We start from the raw sequence: 15,012 nt of genomic DNA on the forward strand, positions 1-15,012 counted from the left end.
CCCACGGCTGGGGTGTGGCCACTCGGGACTCCTGGCTTCGCCAGTCCCAGTGGGCATCAGAGCCATATGGCCACCCCTGGGGCTTGACTTCAAGGGCCCCGTGAGATGGGCCCAGCTGCCCGCCATGGACCCCTGACAGCTGACCACGCGTTCACTAATTAGTGTCTGTTCCTTCCTGGACCCTACTGGGCTCTGAGAATATAGTGTGAACAACACAGGCAAAAATGTCTCTGCCCACGTGGAGTTTACATCTGAGCAGGGAAGATAAACAGTAAACAAGAGAAATACGTACACTCTGTAGTATGTTAGAAGTGCTAAATGCTGCAGAGAACAACAGAGCAGGCAATGGCGCCAGGGAGTTGGCATTTGCAGGGCAGGCAAATTTCGAAAAGGAATTTCTGGAAGAGGCTGCTGGAGCCGAGACCTGATGGAGGTGAGGGAGCTAGCCTCACCCCACAGCATATCCGGGGAGACCCATTGAGGAAAAGGTGGGCCTGGATGATTGAAAGAACAGTGAAGACACCTGAGTGGGCTCTTGGGGGAGGTGGGGGCACGGTCTGAGGTCAGAAAGATAACGGGAAGACTCACTGTACAGGCTCCTTTAGGAATCTGGGTTTTATTCTGAGTGAAATAGGGAGCCATTGAAGGACTGGACTCCCACTTTTACTGGGCTCTCATGACTGCCCTGCAGACACACAGTAGGGATGTGGGCGGGAGTGCGAAGGTCAAGGAGGAGGCTATGGCAACAACCCGGGCAAAAGTCGATGGAGGCATAGCGGGATGGCAGCCGTGGGGGTGAACAGAAGGACCCAGCTTTTGGTTCTGTTTTGAAGATGGAAGCAACAGGATTGGTGGAGATTTTGGTGTGGGATATGAGAGAAAGCAATGGGTCGTGCCATTCCCCGGGCCGGGGAGGAGCAGGAGTGGGGATGGCAGGAGCTGGGGTCAGCAGTTGCACTGACATCCGAGTGGATATGCTGTGACGGCTGTGGACGTGAGGTCCTGGCCTTTAGGGCAGAGATGAGCATGCGCATGGCAGGCGTGCAGGTGAGAAGAAGGCCAGCTCCAGGACAGGGTGGCTCTCAGAAGTCTGGTAACAACTCAGTGGCAGACCTGGGCTGGCCAGGCAGTGACCACAGCCCTCTAACGTGAGGGGCAACCTGTCTGGGACCTCATGGGGGAGGGGGACATTTCTCAGCTCTCAGCAAACTGCGCCCTTCCCAGGAGGCCAAGGAGGTGTTGAGGGGTCTGGGGATCCACTGTGCAGGCCAAGTTGGGGTATCAACCTCAGCAAAGAAGGTAGAGGTGAGGGAGCCTCTGGGACCAGGGTGGGGGGACCACAGGGGTGCCCATGCCTTCCACAGCTCGCCCGAGCTGCAGGACACTGGTCCTGGCGGAGCGGGGCCCGTCAGTGGACTCTAGACTCTTCGCCGACAGAGCAGAGCCCTCACTGTGGAGGGGCCCCGGGCGGGGGCAGGGGTGAAAGGCCCAGCCACAGGCACATGCAACAGAGATTTTCCTAAGACGAAACCAAACCCCCTGATTCCTACTGTTTGCATCTGTTTTCAGCTCAGAAGGCTGAGCTGGTCCCACCCTGGACCTGGGGTCACACAGGCCCTCTGCCCCCACTTGCCCTGGCCCTGGCCAGCCCTGCAGCCACCCCCACTGCCAGACCACACTCTAAGAATGGGGGTGTGAGCAGCGAGTCTGAGACGTGGAGTGGCAGGCTCATTCCTGTCCCAGCACTCTCCACTGAGTTCTCTTTGCAGGGACTTGGGTCTCCACGCCTGGGGCCTCCCGGAGTTCAGGTGCCATTGGGGGCCCTTCTGCCACTGCCCTCACCTGGTGGGAGGTTCGATCTGGGGAAGCAGGAGGACTGCCTGGCAGGGCCCCATCCATGCACCAGCAGCTCCACACCAGAGCCAAGGCTCCCATTCTGCAGGCAAGAGTGTGAGGCTTGTCTTGTCAACTGCATAGAGGGCTCTGCCCACCGGTTTCGGTGTTGGCTACCAGGCACCAGTCAGGGCGGCAGGGACCTTGGCGAGGGGCAACCTGTGCCAAACGCCTTCTCTTGTCTTTTAGGAGCTCTATAGGAAGGACTGCAATCTGGCGGCCCAGCTGCTGCAGAGCAGCCAGACCTACGGCAGGGTCCATAAGGTGTCCGAGGTAATGTGAGCCCCGCCCCAGCCAGGCCCGTCCCCAGGACCACTCGGGGCTCCTTTCATACAGGTCCCATCCCACGGCCACTCCCCACCCTTGAGGGACAGATGCTGGGCAAGTCTGAGCCCCTGCCCTCCCACTCCTGCAGTGTCCTGGCCTTTCTGAGATATGGTGGCAGGGCTGCCCCCCCCCCCCCCCCCCCCCCCCCGTGCACCCATCCTCACTCAGCCTGCACAGTCTACCCATCCCCCTCAGTGTCCTCTGGGGACTGCTGCTTGTTGCTGTCCCAAGCCCCCCATCTGCAGAGTGAATGAGGCAGAGTGATCCTCTGTGAACCTCACAGAAACCCTATGGTTTGGTTTGGGCACAATTACCGACAGTGCTGCCCATTTCAGAGACAATAGAACTGGCTTCACATGGGAGTGACTTTCAGCCAAGGCCACAGGGCTCTCTGGTGCCAAAGCCAGGCTGGTCCAGGGCCCCACCCCCCATGCTGGCCAGGCTGCCCCTCCCCTCCATACACTACCCTCACCCAGGCCTCGGTTCACGTCCCCTCACCTTGGGCCTGGGCCACACCTGAAACACTCACAAAATAGATCAAACAGTAGCGGGACATCCCCACAAGGCACCAGGCGCTCGTGCGGAAACCAAACCGCAGGCGCCTGGCCCAGGCCCTCAATCTTTGTTGCATCTGTGTCTGAGTCTGTCTCTTTAAGAGAACCCAGGAGAGAAAGTCAGCCGCTCCGTGGGAAGAAACGGGAGGGGGGGGGGACTGTACCCCTGAGAGGGGCCGAGTTAGACCCGGATTCCAGCCTCCTAGCTCTGAGTGGCCCAGTTGGAGTGGGCCGGGGGGGCAGAGGTGACCAGGGGTCCTCGTGCGAACCCCAGAGCTTGTGAAATACAGGGTCCTGGCACCATTGGAGAAGCCCCAGGCAGGTCCCTCTTCGTCCTTCTGCCAGCCTGTGGGTTGGTCATCACTGCAGGTCCTGGGCTGACTTCAACCCCTGTCCCCTCCCTCTCTCCTCCTCACACCCCTGTTGGTCCAGCTGCCCTCGGACTTCCAGGAGCGAGTGAGCCTACACATGGAGAAGCACGGCTGCAGCCTGCCCTCCCCGCTCTGCCACCCCGCCTACGCTGACAGCGTCCCCGCCTGCGTCATCGCCAAGGTGCTGGAGAAGCCCGACCCCACCAGCCTGTCCTCCCGCCTGTCGGATGCCTCAGCCCGCGACCTGGCCTTCGGAGACGGCGTGGAGAAGTCGGGTCCGAGGCCCCCCTACAAGGGGGACATCTACTGCAGCGACACGGCCCTCTACTGCCCCGAGGAGCGGCGGCACGACCGGCGGCCCAGCGTGGACGCGCCCGTGACCGACGTGGGCTTCCTGCGGGCCCAGAACTCCACCGACAGCGCAGCGGAGGAAGAAGAGGAGGCAGAGGCGGCCGCCTTCCCCGCGGTCTTCCGGCGCGAGGCCTTCCCGGGCTATGCGGGCTCACTGCCCACGTCCAGCTCGTACTCGAGCTTCAGCGCCACGTCGGAGGAGAAGGAGCACGGCCAGGCCAGCACGCTGACCGCCTCGCAGCAGGCCGTCTACCTGAACAGCCGCGACCAGCTCTTCCAGCGCAAGCCGCCCGCCGCCGCCGCCTACCAGGGCAGCCCGCGCTTCGCCAAGGCCACGGCCGCGGTGGCGGCCCCGCTGGAGGCCGAGGTGGCCCCGGGGTTCGCGCGGACCATGTCGCCCTACCCGGCCGAGTCCTTCCGCTTCCCGGCCTCCCCGGGCCCCCAGCAGGCCCTGATGCCCCCAAACCTGTGGAGCCTGCGGGCCAAGCCGGGGTCGGCCCGGCTGCCCGGGGAGGACGTGCGAGGCCAGTGGCGGCCCCTGAGCGTGGAGGACATCGGCGCCTACTCCTTCCCGGCCGCCGCGGGCCGCGCCTCCCCCTGCAGCTTCTCTGAACGCTACTACGGTGGGGGCAGCCCCGGCAAGAAGGCCGAGGCCCGCGCCAGCCCCCTGTACGCCAGCTACAAGGCCGACCGCTTCTCGGAGGGCGACGACCTTTCCCAGGGCCACCTGGCAGAGCCCTGCTTCCTCCGGGCTGGTGGCCCCGCCGACCCGCTGCCCAGCTATGCAGCCAGCGAGGGAAACGGGGAGAGGCTCGGGGGCCAGCTGTGCGGGGCAGCCGGCAGCCCGGAGCCTGAGCACAGCCCCCACAGCTCTAGGGACTCCTTGGAGCCCAGCTCCATGGAGGCCTCCCCAGAAATGCACCCCGCCGCCCGCCTCAGCCCCCAGCCGGCCTTCCCGCGGACTGGGGGCTCCGGGCTGAGCCGCAAGGACAGCCTCACGAAAGCCCAGCTCTACGGAACCTTGCTCAACTGAGCGCCTGTCTGCAGGCCAAGGCCGAGGCCACCCCACCACCCACCCCGGCACTGGAGGGGGCTGCGTCGCGTCTCCCCAGACACCCATCTCCCCGGCCTTTCCCACAAGGACATCCCTCTCTCCCACCTAGCCCCGTCCAGGCTGAGGAGGGTCCCTGCCACTCTGTCCGTCCCAGCCCCACCACGACGGAATGTCCCCTAGAACACTTTTTCACACACCAACACCCTTCCCCACCCGAGGTGAGCATCCCCCCTTTTATAAAGTGAAACTATTTTTCTAGAGAAAAAGGGTCTTTCTTAACGCACTTGGCCTCCAGCTCCCTGGGTGGCAGCCTTGGCGTTTTCAACACAAAGCTCCTTTATTTTTCGGGTGAGGGCAAGTGGGGCCTGCCCCTTGGAAGGAAGGAAGGTGTCCTGTGGAGACACCCAGTGAGCCAATGACAAGGGAACCCCAAAGCTCTGTCCGCAAAGGGGGAACTGGAACGGGTGAAGCGATGTGAAATGTTTTTAAACTGTTACCGCTGTGTGGCCAACACACCACCCCAGCTCTTCCGTGGTCCATCGTCCCGAGTGGGGCCGGTGCTTGTCCCCCGTGTCCTGCTCCCTGGCACCACCTCGCTCTACCTCAGACGTAATGAGGCCCTCCGACTCCTGTTTCTGTAGCTTGCTTTCCTGTCGTCTGCGATGCATGCCGTCTCGTTAGTACTGTATTTTACATTCATTAATAAAAGACATCGGTGGAAAGAATTTTGGTTTGGGACGTTTCTTCTCCCCACGGCCTGTTGATCTCTTGTGGCCCTGGCTGTCCTCCCCCCATCTCATCCTTCACTCTGAGGCCAGCATGGGCTCCTGACAACTCTCCTTCCCCCACCCCAGTGCCTTATTGTCCAGAGTTTGAATTGTTCCACTGTCTTAACCACTAGATATTATTATTGCGCTTTTATACAGTGTTCCTGTATTTATATCCCCCATTCCTTCCTGCATCTCAGACTTTGCTTCTGCCTAATGATTCCTTTGGATTTCCTTTGGTGTGGCTCTGCTGGTGAGAAACTCTCCCAGTTTTTATTTCTCTGAAGATGTAATTCCTTTGCCCCATTTTTGAAAGGCATTCTCCCTGAGGCGGATGTTAGCTGGTCACGGTCCCTCTGCACAAGGGATGCCATTTGCAATGTCCTAAGGCTTCCCCCCCCCAACCTCCCACAAATGTTCTTTGATGGTAATCTGTCTAGTTCTCTCCAGTTTTTCAAAATCCCTTTGATTTGGGTTTTCCTCAGTTTCCCTGAGATGTGTCTGGCCGTGGATTTGTCCTTCTGAGGAATCCACAGGACGTCTTGTATCTGTGGATTGGTGTATTTCATCACTTCTGGAAAACTTCTCAATTATTACGTTTTAAAAAATATTTGCCTGCCCACTGTCTCCCCCTAAGTGTATCCTCCCTGCCTGGTGCCCTGTCCCGGATCAGCCACACGCTCTGTCTTCACTAATCTCCTGCTGTGTCCATTCAGCTAGCAAACACAGCCACTGCGTTTTCCATTTTGGTTACTAATGTTTTCCATTTCCAGAAGTTCTGTCTGGTTGTTTTACAAATCCACTATGCTTTCTAACATCTTCCTCTTCCCTGGAGATATATCCAAGCTTGTCTTTTATAAATTCCTTAAACATAGTGGGCACAGCGGTTCACCGTCTCCATCCTGCAGAGTGTGCGGATCTGTTTCTCTTGCCTCCTGCACACGTTGCCTTCTCTGTGTGCCCAGTGATCTTTGACGCACGCTCATCGATGCCCTGAGGATGTATGTGTGGGGATCTGCAAGGCCTAGGATGGCGGCCCCACCTCCAGGGGGTATTCACATCTGTTGCATCCAGGGGCCTGGCACTTCCTGCCGGTGACCTTAGCCCGGAACATTCCTTCAAGTCCCTGGCCCACCCAGCTTCGAGTCTCCAAGGTGGCTCTTCCTCTTGCCATTGGACCCCAAGGAGGGGGGAGTCCTCCCCTGTGGCTCCCAGCATGCCTGTGCAGGGGAGGCTAGAGCTGGCCGGTTGCCTCCTCCAGGAGCACACGCACCCCAGGAAGCAGCCTCCTGGAGCCCGAGGGGACTGTGGAGAGGCGTGGGAGCCTGCTCCCCTCTCTGAGACTGTTTCCCCACGGGCACACATGAGGGGAAGTGACCCTCGCTGAACTAGGGGGCAACTGGAAGGGTGGAGGGAAAAACAGGCAGCCCCTGGCATCCAGCGGGTGCTCAGAGGTGTTCCCAGAGTGGAGCGGGGCCATGTCAGCGCTCCACCCCTATGTCAGCCATGCGACTGAGCAGAAAGGTTGGGAACCCCCAGGGCTATGCAGGCCTGGACCAGACGCCCTTCTCAGATTTGGGGTCCTAGCCCTGTGTTGTCACCTCAGAGCCTGAGGCCCCCTGGAAGGCCTCCAGACCTCACAGAGCTGTCCTGCCAGGGCCTCCAAAGCCAGCTGCAGCTGGTGGGGGTGCCCTCCTTCACCAACCATCCCTTCTCCTTTCACTCAGAATCCTGCCATCCCCCAGTGGGGTCCCGTCTGTGCACCCACCATCTGCCCACCCGCCCATGTACATTCTCTCTCAACCCCCAGCAGGGCAGTGCAGAGTGGGTCTCTGCCACCAGCTGGCTGTGTGACCTTGGGCAAGTCCCAGGCCCCTCTGGTCCAGTTCCCCTCTGGAGCCTCAGGACAGTGACTAATGAGATTCCCAGGGGCCCCGAGGCAGGTGACGGTCCCATGGACAGCCCCAGGCTAGGCCAGAGAGGGTTCCCGAGGGAAGGGATGAGCACAGGGTCTGGGGTCTGATGGTGCTGGGCACAGCCCTCTGCCCTCCAAGCAGCAGATTCCTCAACTGGGCAGTGGGCCTGACGCCCACCTTGCAGGGGATGCGAGCATCGGCTCCACTCGCCAAAGTCACGCCAGGCCTGGCAACACACACAGCCACACGCTGGCATCTCCAGAGGAAACTGTTCTCCCAAGACGTCCTCAGATCCACAGCTCAGATGGGTAGGTGAGGTTAAGGTGAGCACACAGCCCGGGAAGGTGGGTGCAGGGATAGCCCACACTCCTTTTTCATTCCTGCTCCACACTTTCTAAATTTATCTTTCTTATTTTAAAATTGCAAATGGTGAACTCCTCACCACCTTGCAGAGGATCAGATTGAGCATTCAGAAGAAGAAACAGAAAAAGGTATAGAGTACACCTGCCATTCTTCCCAATAGAGTCACCTAAGAAAAGGGAGGGGCTTGCAGCCAGCTGGCACCCACAGGGTACTGAGTTGAGAAATCAAACCCACAGAGGAGTAGTGCTAAAAAAAAAAACAGCCACAATGGCTTCTGGGGAGCCCTGGAGGTACCCCTGCCCCAGGAGGGTCAGGGCTTTCATTGGTGCCCAGCGTGGAAAAGAAACGGACCTTGAAGACGCTATACTGACAGCAGAGCTGGGCTTGAACCAGGTTCTGGAGAGGCGAAGCTGGGCACCCACCACTCCCGCGGCTCCCTCCCCACCCTCACCCCCGCCCATGGGCCTCCTCCTCAGGTCTTCTCTGGTTTCCTCACTGACTCCTGCAAGTATCCCTCCTCACCAGCTTGTGGTCTGCCTCCTCCAGGAAGCCGTCCAAGGCTGCAGGAACCCCTCTGCCCTGAGCCATGGCACCTGTGGTCCCCAAACCCACCTGTCGGGGCATCCTTGGGCTGTTGGAGCAGCCCCTCAGTTACGGTCCTGGGAGGGTTTAGAGCTCATCGGCCAGCCCCGATCCCTGGGGAGCTGGGTCTTTATAGCCCCACTTCTTGGAGTTCCTCAAGGGCCCTTTGTTTCTCCACTAGGGCAGATGCACTCACGTGGGCAAGAAGGAGCCCAGAGGACCCCAGGGCTGGGGCAGACCCAGGGACACAGCTGGCCATACTTTGTGGGGAGGGAGAGGGGCCTGAGCCTGAGCAGGCTGGGCCTGGGCCCTGTGAGACTGACTGGGCCTACCAAGCTCTGGCACAGAGCTCCTGAGGGCAGACATAAGACCCAGAGCACCCCGAGCACCCCATTGCCCCAGGGACCCCCTCGTCAGGACCAGCAGAGAGGGGCTGTCTCATCTAAAGCTCCCACCATTCTCTGTTTCGGAGCTCCAGGGGCTTGCAAGTGGGGCGGTAAGAGGAAGTGCCAACACATGCTGGTCGCTGGGATAAACTAAGAAATAACAAAACACTCCTGTTTATTGAGCACCGCTGACAGCTTCCAGGTCCCTTCACTAATGCAGACCGCTCAGCCCTGAGACAAAAGGAGTCTGGTCCCCATTGCACAGATGAGGAAACTGAGGCCCATAGGGTGGCGGAGGAAGCTTCCAGCTGGGTCTGACCCCAAAGCCAACCTCAGTATTTACTCCCACGCACCCCAAAGAAAAGGGGGAGCCTGGGGACTGGCCGACGTCTGGAAGGTTCTGCTCTAGGAGGCTCAGTGCCAGATCTTAACGTCACCCTCCCAGGAGCAGGTGGCAAGGACGGAGGGCAGCATGGGGTGGAAGGTGGTCCCGACACAGGCCTGTGCGTGCCCATACAGTGTCCGTGCTCTGCTGGCCGTGCGGAAGCAGTACAGGAGGACCCGGCCATCTGCGCTGCCCGTCACCAGCAGGTCTCCGTCTGGGGAACACTCGCAGCCCACAGAGTAGCCTTCCACCTGCAGAGGGTGACAGAGGGTGAGCAGGCCACACCAGGGCCCTACGCACACTCGATCTTCACAGCGCCTGTGAGGCAGGGGTCATTACGCCCACTTTACAGAGGGGCAGGCCAGGATCAGCGCTGGGCGTCACACCCAGCTCCCCCCAGGCAAAGCCCGAGCCCCTCCAGGAGGCTGGGGTCCTGCTGTGGACTTCTTCGTGAGGCTAGTTCAGGGGAAGCCCGTTGGAATGGCTCGCCGACAGTCACCAAGTCCCCGGCCCCTCTACCCGAGTGACGCAGGCCTCAGCGGGGACAAGGGGCGGAATTGGAAATAGCCCCACCCCCATTCTGTCCCTCTCCCCACCCCCACCCGTGACCCATCAATGTGAGCCACAGACTCAGGAGAAACCTTTCCTGCCCAGCAGCTGGGACCTGGGCAGGGCCAGATGTGGCCCAGAGCCACATAAATTGTGGTACCCTGGGAAGGAGAAAATAGAATCTGCTGGACAGAAGGTCCATGCATGCTGGGGCCCCAAGTCCATCGCTGGCATTGTCTGGCGGGGGGCTCTGGGACCGGTGCTCAGCTATCTACTGGGGGCGGGGGCAGGGGGGACAGGGACAGTATACCTTGTGCCCTTCGTAGCGCCGCCTTCTGCTCATCCGGTAGGGCCACACAGCAGAGAAGAGGGCCAGGTAATTGCCATTGGTCTGCGCCAGGAACACAGGCTCCCGCGGATGCAAGGCGAGGCTGGGGCAGGTGTACCTCTCCTGAGAGACAGCGGGGCCACACAGGCTGGAGGAGGCTACCGGCTGGGCCTGCCGCCTCCGCCGGGCGCGCTGCCCAGCACACTGCCTGTGAGCCTTGTACTCGCCCCCCGGACCTTGGCTTCAGGGTCTGTACGGTTCCTATTGCTGTTGGACGTCAGAAGTCTCACAGGGGTCTCCCTGGACTGAACTCAAGGAGTCAGCAGGGCTGGCTCCTTCTGGAGGCACCAGGGAGGATGTTTTCCCTGTACTTCACAGCTCTTACGGGGTCACCTCACTCCTTGGTCATGGCCCTTGTGGTAGACTGAAAAATACTCCCCCCCAATATATCCTTGCCCTCATTCCTGGGACCAATGAATGTCACCTGATATATTAAAAAAGGCAGGGTCTTTGCAGACGTAACTAAGTTAAGGTGCTGAGATGGGGAGATTAGCCTATGTTATTGCAGCCACATGTGTCCTTACAAAAGGGAGGCTGAGGGAGATCAGACATGCTGACAAGGTGAAGTGAAGGAGCAGAGAGCGATATAAAGACACTGGCGCAGAGATTGGAGGGAGGTAGCCACAGCCACGTATCACCAGCAGCCACCAGACGCTGGATGCAGCAAGGGGCAGACACCCCCCAGCGCCTCCAGGGGAGCGTGCCCTGCCGGCACTGACCTCAGCCCGGTGACACTGATAACAAACCGCTGGCCTCCAGAAGCATGAGGGAGTACATTTCTGGTGGGTTTAGCCTCCAAGGCTGTGGTCATGTGTTACACAGCGACAGACAATGAAGCGGCGTGCCCATCTGCGCCCGCTCCATGGTGAGCCCTCGCGGCAGCCCAGCCCAGCCCAGAGGCCCACACAGCCAAATGCACAGTAAGCGAGGAGGTGAACGGCCAAGCAAGAGAGGAACGTGTGAACAGCATGTTCAAAACCCAGGCGGGGCAATCCCTGATGGGCTCAGGTCACACAGAAACACCCCCAGAAACTCCCTTCTCAACTACACTGTCCTTCCATGTCCTAGGAGTTGCCCTTAGTTGTTGCTAAGTGAGCCCAAACTCAGAGGGCAAAGCAGGGAGCAGACTAATGCCCCTCAGGGGCATGGAGGCCACGGGCCCCATGATGAGCCCCTGGCGTGATGCTGCCCAGGAGAGCACCTGTTACCTAGTTCTAGGAGGGCCAGCGGCTCAGGCACACATCACTTGCATCCCCCTCACTTCTGCTCTCTGCAAGGGCTGCCCTCCTGGCCCCTCCCAGGACCTGTCCTTCCCAGCAGGCTGTACTAGAGCCCTGAAGTGAAGGTCTAGAGGCAAGTTTGCTCAGCGTCACTTAGGGCCGTCTATGAACAAGGGAAAAGCAGCGAGAGAGAAAAGGTATGTAGTGTGTGTGTGTGTATTTAAGTTCAGGGTGGGAACACCAAGGAGATTAGTCACGGCTTATTTGAAATCTTGAAAGATGATGGTGGTGGTGATGGTGGTGACATTGGTGATGACGGTGGTGGTGGTGATGGTGGTGGTGATGTGGTGATGGTGGTGACATTGGTGATGATGGTGGTGATGGTGGTGGTGATAGTGGTGGTGATGGTGGTGGTGATGTGGTGATGGTGGTGACATTGGTGATGATGGTGGTGATGGTGGTGGTGATGGTGACATTGGTGATGATAGTGGTGAAGACGGTAATGGAGATGATGAAGATGGTAGTGATGGGATGATGGTGATGACTGTGGTAGTGATGATGGTGATGGTGGAGGTGATGACAATGGTGGAATAGTGATGATGATTATGGTGGTGATGGTGGTGATGGTGATGGTGGTGATGTTGGTGACGACAGTGGCAGTGGTGGTGTTAGGTGATACATTTATGAGGCACTCCCTGTGCCTGGTATTGTGCTAGATCCTTTATAAGCATTCTCTCTTTTAATTTTCAAAACCATGCAATGAGGCAAGTAATATTTTCACCCTCAATTTTCTAAGAGGAAAATGAGACTCAAAGAGGCTAAATAAGGGGCTCAGGGCTCTCCAGCTTGTAAGTGGTGAATCCAGGAGTTTAACGCAGCTGGCCTAACTCCGTCGTTCCCGCTTTAACTCCCACGTTACAACCCCTGCCAAAGCCACTCAGCAAGGGCAGAGCGGAGACCTGTGCGCTGGCTAGCGTGGTAGAGGGGGGTAGGGGTGTCTCGGGCTGCTTGGCCATCATCCCCCCGATCTGCGCCAGGCTGCCACTCCATCCCTTTACCCTGTGGGGTAAGCACCTGCTTACCTGATTCTAGGATGGCCGAGCTGGGCAGGGTGAGCCGGAGGACAGTTAGGGGATCACTGTTATCCGGGAGCCTGTGGAAGGTCCGAACTTGCCTTCCCCTACCCTAGAGATTTCAGGCAGTCAATCTGTCTCTAAAGATCCTGCCTACTGAACAGTTTTCTGCAGGAAGTGACGGGGACCCCAGACAGCCTAGGGCTACACAGATTCATCCTGGGGCTGAAACTGAAAGTGATGGCAAATAGGGTTTCTCACGTGGAAAATCTGGTTGGAGATTTTGGCGGAGCTCCGGAAGTCCCAGGCGATGATGGTGCGGTCAGCGGAGTCCCGGCTCGAAGCGTCTGTGCTGCTCAGAAACTCGGAGCCTTCCTGGAGGAAGAGGATGTCCAAGGTCTGCTGGACGGTCGCCTTGTAGCTTCTCACCACCTGCAAAAGCAGGCACCTGTCATGCTGGTGAGCCCAGCAGCACAGGGCACATGCCCGCAAAGTGCCAGAGGGCAGGCGGGTTCCGTGAGGGCAGCGCGGGGCGAGGTGCTGCAGGCTGAGCAGCCACGGAGTTGGGGCCTGATACAGGGAGACCTCGGGACCCTCCTGCTCCACCAGGCAAACGTCTGTCTCCCTCAAGACCTGCCCCACAATACTTCCCACAGCCTTGCCTGATGGCCCCTCACTGTGGAAAGCCCCCCTCCCATTCCCACTCCACATCCAATGGCACTGGGCCCAAGGATGCTAGATGATCTCCCCTGCCAGACTGCTTCCCTAGGGAACAGCTGGTGCCTGATGAAGGTGACCTGAGGGCAGGGCCCATGCCTACCCAAGGGCACCTAAGGGGCATCGGTGATGCCCATCAATCCAGAGCCATACTTGTGAAAGGGTCTTCCTTCTGAAGACGGCACATAATATAAGCTACCAAAGTCCCAGTCTATCGTCCCTGGAGTAGTGGCTGTGTTACTGGGAGTGAGTGTTCGTAAAGACCACAGAGCCAGAACCATGGTGAGCAGGTTAGTTTTAAAGACATTCTTTATTTCTTAGCCTCCTCGCCTATATTCTAGCCTCCTGCCTCATAAACTAACGTGATTAAGTATCAAGCAGTTGTTCCGCTTTCTTTAGAGCATTTTTTTTAAGGAGGGCACAGCTCACAGTGGCCCATGTGGGGATCGAACCGGCAACCTTGGTGCTACCAGCACCACACTCTAACCAACCAAGCTACCCAGCCACCCCCAGCGCATTTTATCACATTCGCCTTCCGTTCTAAGACAACTGCTTTGGCAGTGGCAGGTGAGAGAGGCAGGTCCCAGTACCAGGAGTAACAAGAACCTCCACTTAACAAATTCATGGACTACACAACTTTAAATTGCAATAATGAGCAACAGGCCAGAACACAGTGCTTGGGGCCTGCCTGGCCGCCTACTTCCCAGCTCACAGGGCGCCACCATGTGGCCGAAGCATAAACAGAGTTCTCGGTACCGTTGCACCCCCCTCACCCCATCCCTACCCACCTCACGCCCAGCTGTAAAATGAGCCATTTTGACAAATTTTTTTTTAACTGGAGTTCGCGGCCTTTCAAATGTTGCAGACTTTTATTTTCTATCACCCTCTTTCAAATGTACGTAAGTCAAATTCACATTAAATGCAGCACTCCATAAATCCAATTTAGACGGGGTGCGGGTGGGGGTGGGGGAGGTGGGGACGGAGGCCCACTCTCCATGTGAGGAACACTGAGGTTCAGACACAGGGCTTTGCTCACATAGCCAGCTGTGTTGGAGCCTCTCCCCACCCTGGCTGCTTCCCTGGGCCAATTCCACTCTCCCGCTGGCCAATCTTGCCGCAGTAAATGTTGGAAAAAATTCCTGGGGGATGGTGGGCAGCAATTGACTGACCTTCTCTGAGCCTCTTCAGAAGCAGCCCCCAGCTAGGGCGATTTCAGGGAGGGCCCCCTCAAGCCTGAGGAGTGGTCCAGAAACAGAGGGGGCAGCCCTGCAGGCCTCTGAACAGGGCAGGAGGAGGGGCTGCCCTTACTGGCCAGCGGGTAGAGCTGCTCCACAGGCAGCACGGCTCCTCCCTGCCTTCCTCCCTCTCTCCATCCCTGCACCAGGATTCCACAGGCCGTTTTGCCCTCCCAGGGGATCCCTGAATCTCACAGTGTGGACTGGGAGGAAAGCTCTGGACCCCTGGCCAGGAGGGGCACAGCGGCTGCACTGCTGACGAGTGGCTCCGCCGGCCCAGTCTGGAGCTGGAGCAGCCGTCTCGGGCCTGGGAGGGGACGTGGCACACCACTGCAGTGTGGAACTGAGTTTGGAGACGAGGGATGCTGAGGAGTCCCCATGATCATGGCTCTGAAGCTATCTCTTTACCGGCTCCTCCCATCTCGGGGCCATTCTAGTCTCCCCTCGCTTAAACCACCCTCCCCAAAAGCCACCCCAGGTCTCCACTTGCCTAGGCTGCGTGGGGTCTGAACGCCTCCCTTCCCCCTTTTCCAGAAACCCTCTCTCTCACTACAGTTCAAGTGAGGGTGAGGGGAGCACATGCCAGAGAGGAGTGCGTCTGGCCCAGCTCGTGTCCCTGGACACAGCCCGGTGGCGGGGGGGACACAGCAGCCCCTGAAGCCCCACCAGCCCACAGAGAATGGCCATTGGCAGGCTCCCACAGGCACCAGCAGGACTGTGAGCCCCTGTGGGCAGGTTTGGGCCTTTGCACCTCAGCCCCCTCCAGCAGCAGCACCTCGATTCCCCACTGGGGCTGGGAAACACACGGGCCCAGGAAAGGATGGAGGAAGAGGAGGGCCCTCTCTGCCACTTGCTGAGCGTCCGGTACATGCCAGCCACTG

The 15,012-nt window shown here is 58.9% G+C and overlaps 2 protein-coding genes across 18 annotated transcripts in view; one reads left to right on the forward strand and one right to left on the reverse strand.

Annotated features, from left to right (window-relative positions):
• BEGAIN (brain enriched guanylate kinase associated) overlaps nucleotides 1-5,267 on the forward strand; it is a 45,241-nt gene extending 39,974 nt beyond the window's left edge. For 10 of the 11 annotated variants that reach the window (XM_033109521.1, XM_033109527.1, XM_033109524.1 and 7 more), the window contains 2 exons: nucleotides 2,083-2,166; nucleotides 3,207-5,267. In XM_033109521.1, coding sequence (XP_032965412.1) covers nucleotides 2,083-2,166; nucleotides 3,207-4,529 — 1,407 coding nt within the window. In that variant the 3' untranslated portion in view covers nucleotides 4,530-5,267. The remainder of the gene's footprint in view (nucleotides 1-2,082; nucleotides 2,167-3,206) is intronic. The other variant, XM_033109526.1, reaches the window with a different exon arrangement.
• Nucleotides 5,268-8,722: 3,455 nt separating this feature from the next.
• WDR25 (WD repeat domain 25) overlaps nucleotides 8,723-15,012 on the reverse strand; it is a 127,436-nt gene continuing 121,146 nt past the window's right edge. For 6 of the 7 annotated variants that reach the window (XM_033108298.1, XM_033108299.1, XM_033108300.1 and 3 more), the window contains exons 5-7: nucleotides 12,441-12,611; nucleotides 9,809-9,949; nucleotides 8,979-9,200 (exon numbers count right to left, since the gene is read on the reverse strand). In XM_033108298.1, the coding sequence (XP_032964189.1) occupies nucleotides 8,979-9,200; nucleotides 9,809-9,949; nucleotides 12,441-12,611 (534 nt within the window). Of the gene's footprint in view, nucleotides 9,201-9,808; nucleotides 9,950-12,440; nucleotides 12,612-15,012 lie in introns of all 7 variants that reach the window. The other variant, XM_033108303.1, reaches the window with a different exon arrangement.

The sequence above is a fragment of the Rhinolophus ferrumequinum genome, chromosome 6 (assembly GCF_004115265.2).
Source record: "Rhinolophus ferrumequinum isolate MPI-CBG mRhiFer1 chromosome 6, mRhiFer1_v1.p, whole genome shotgun sequence".
Taxonomy (NCBI): domain Eukaryota; kingdom Metazoa; phylum Chordata; class Mammalia; order Chiroptera; family Rhinolophidae; genus Rhinolophus; species Rhinolophus ferrumequinum.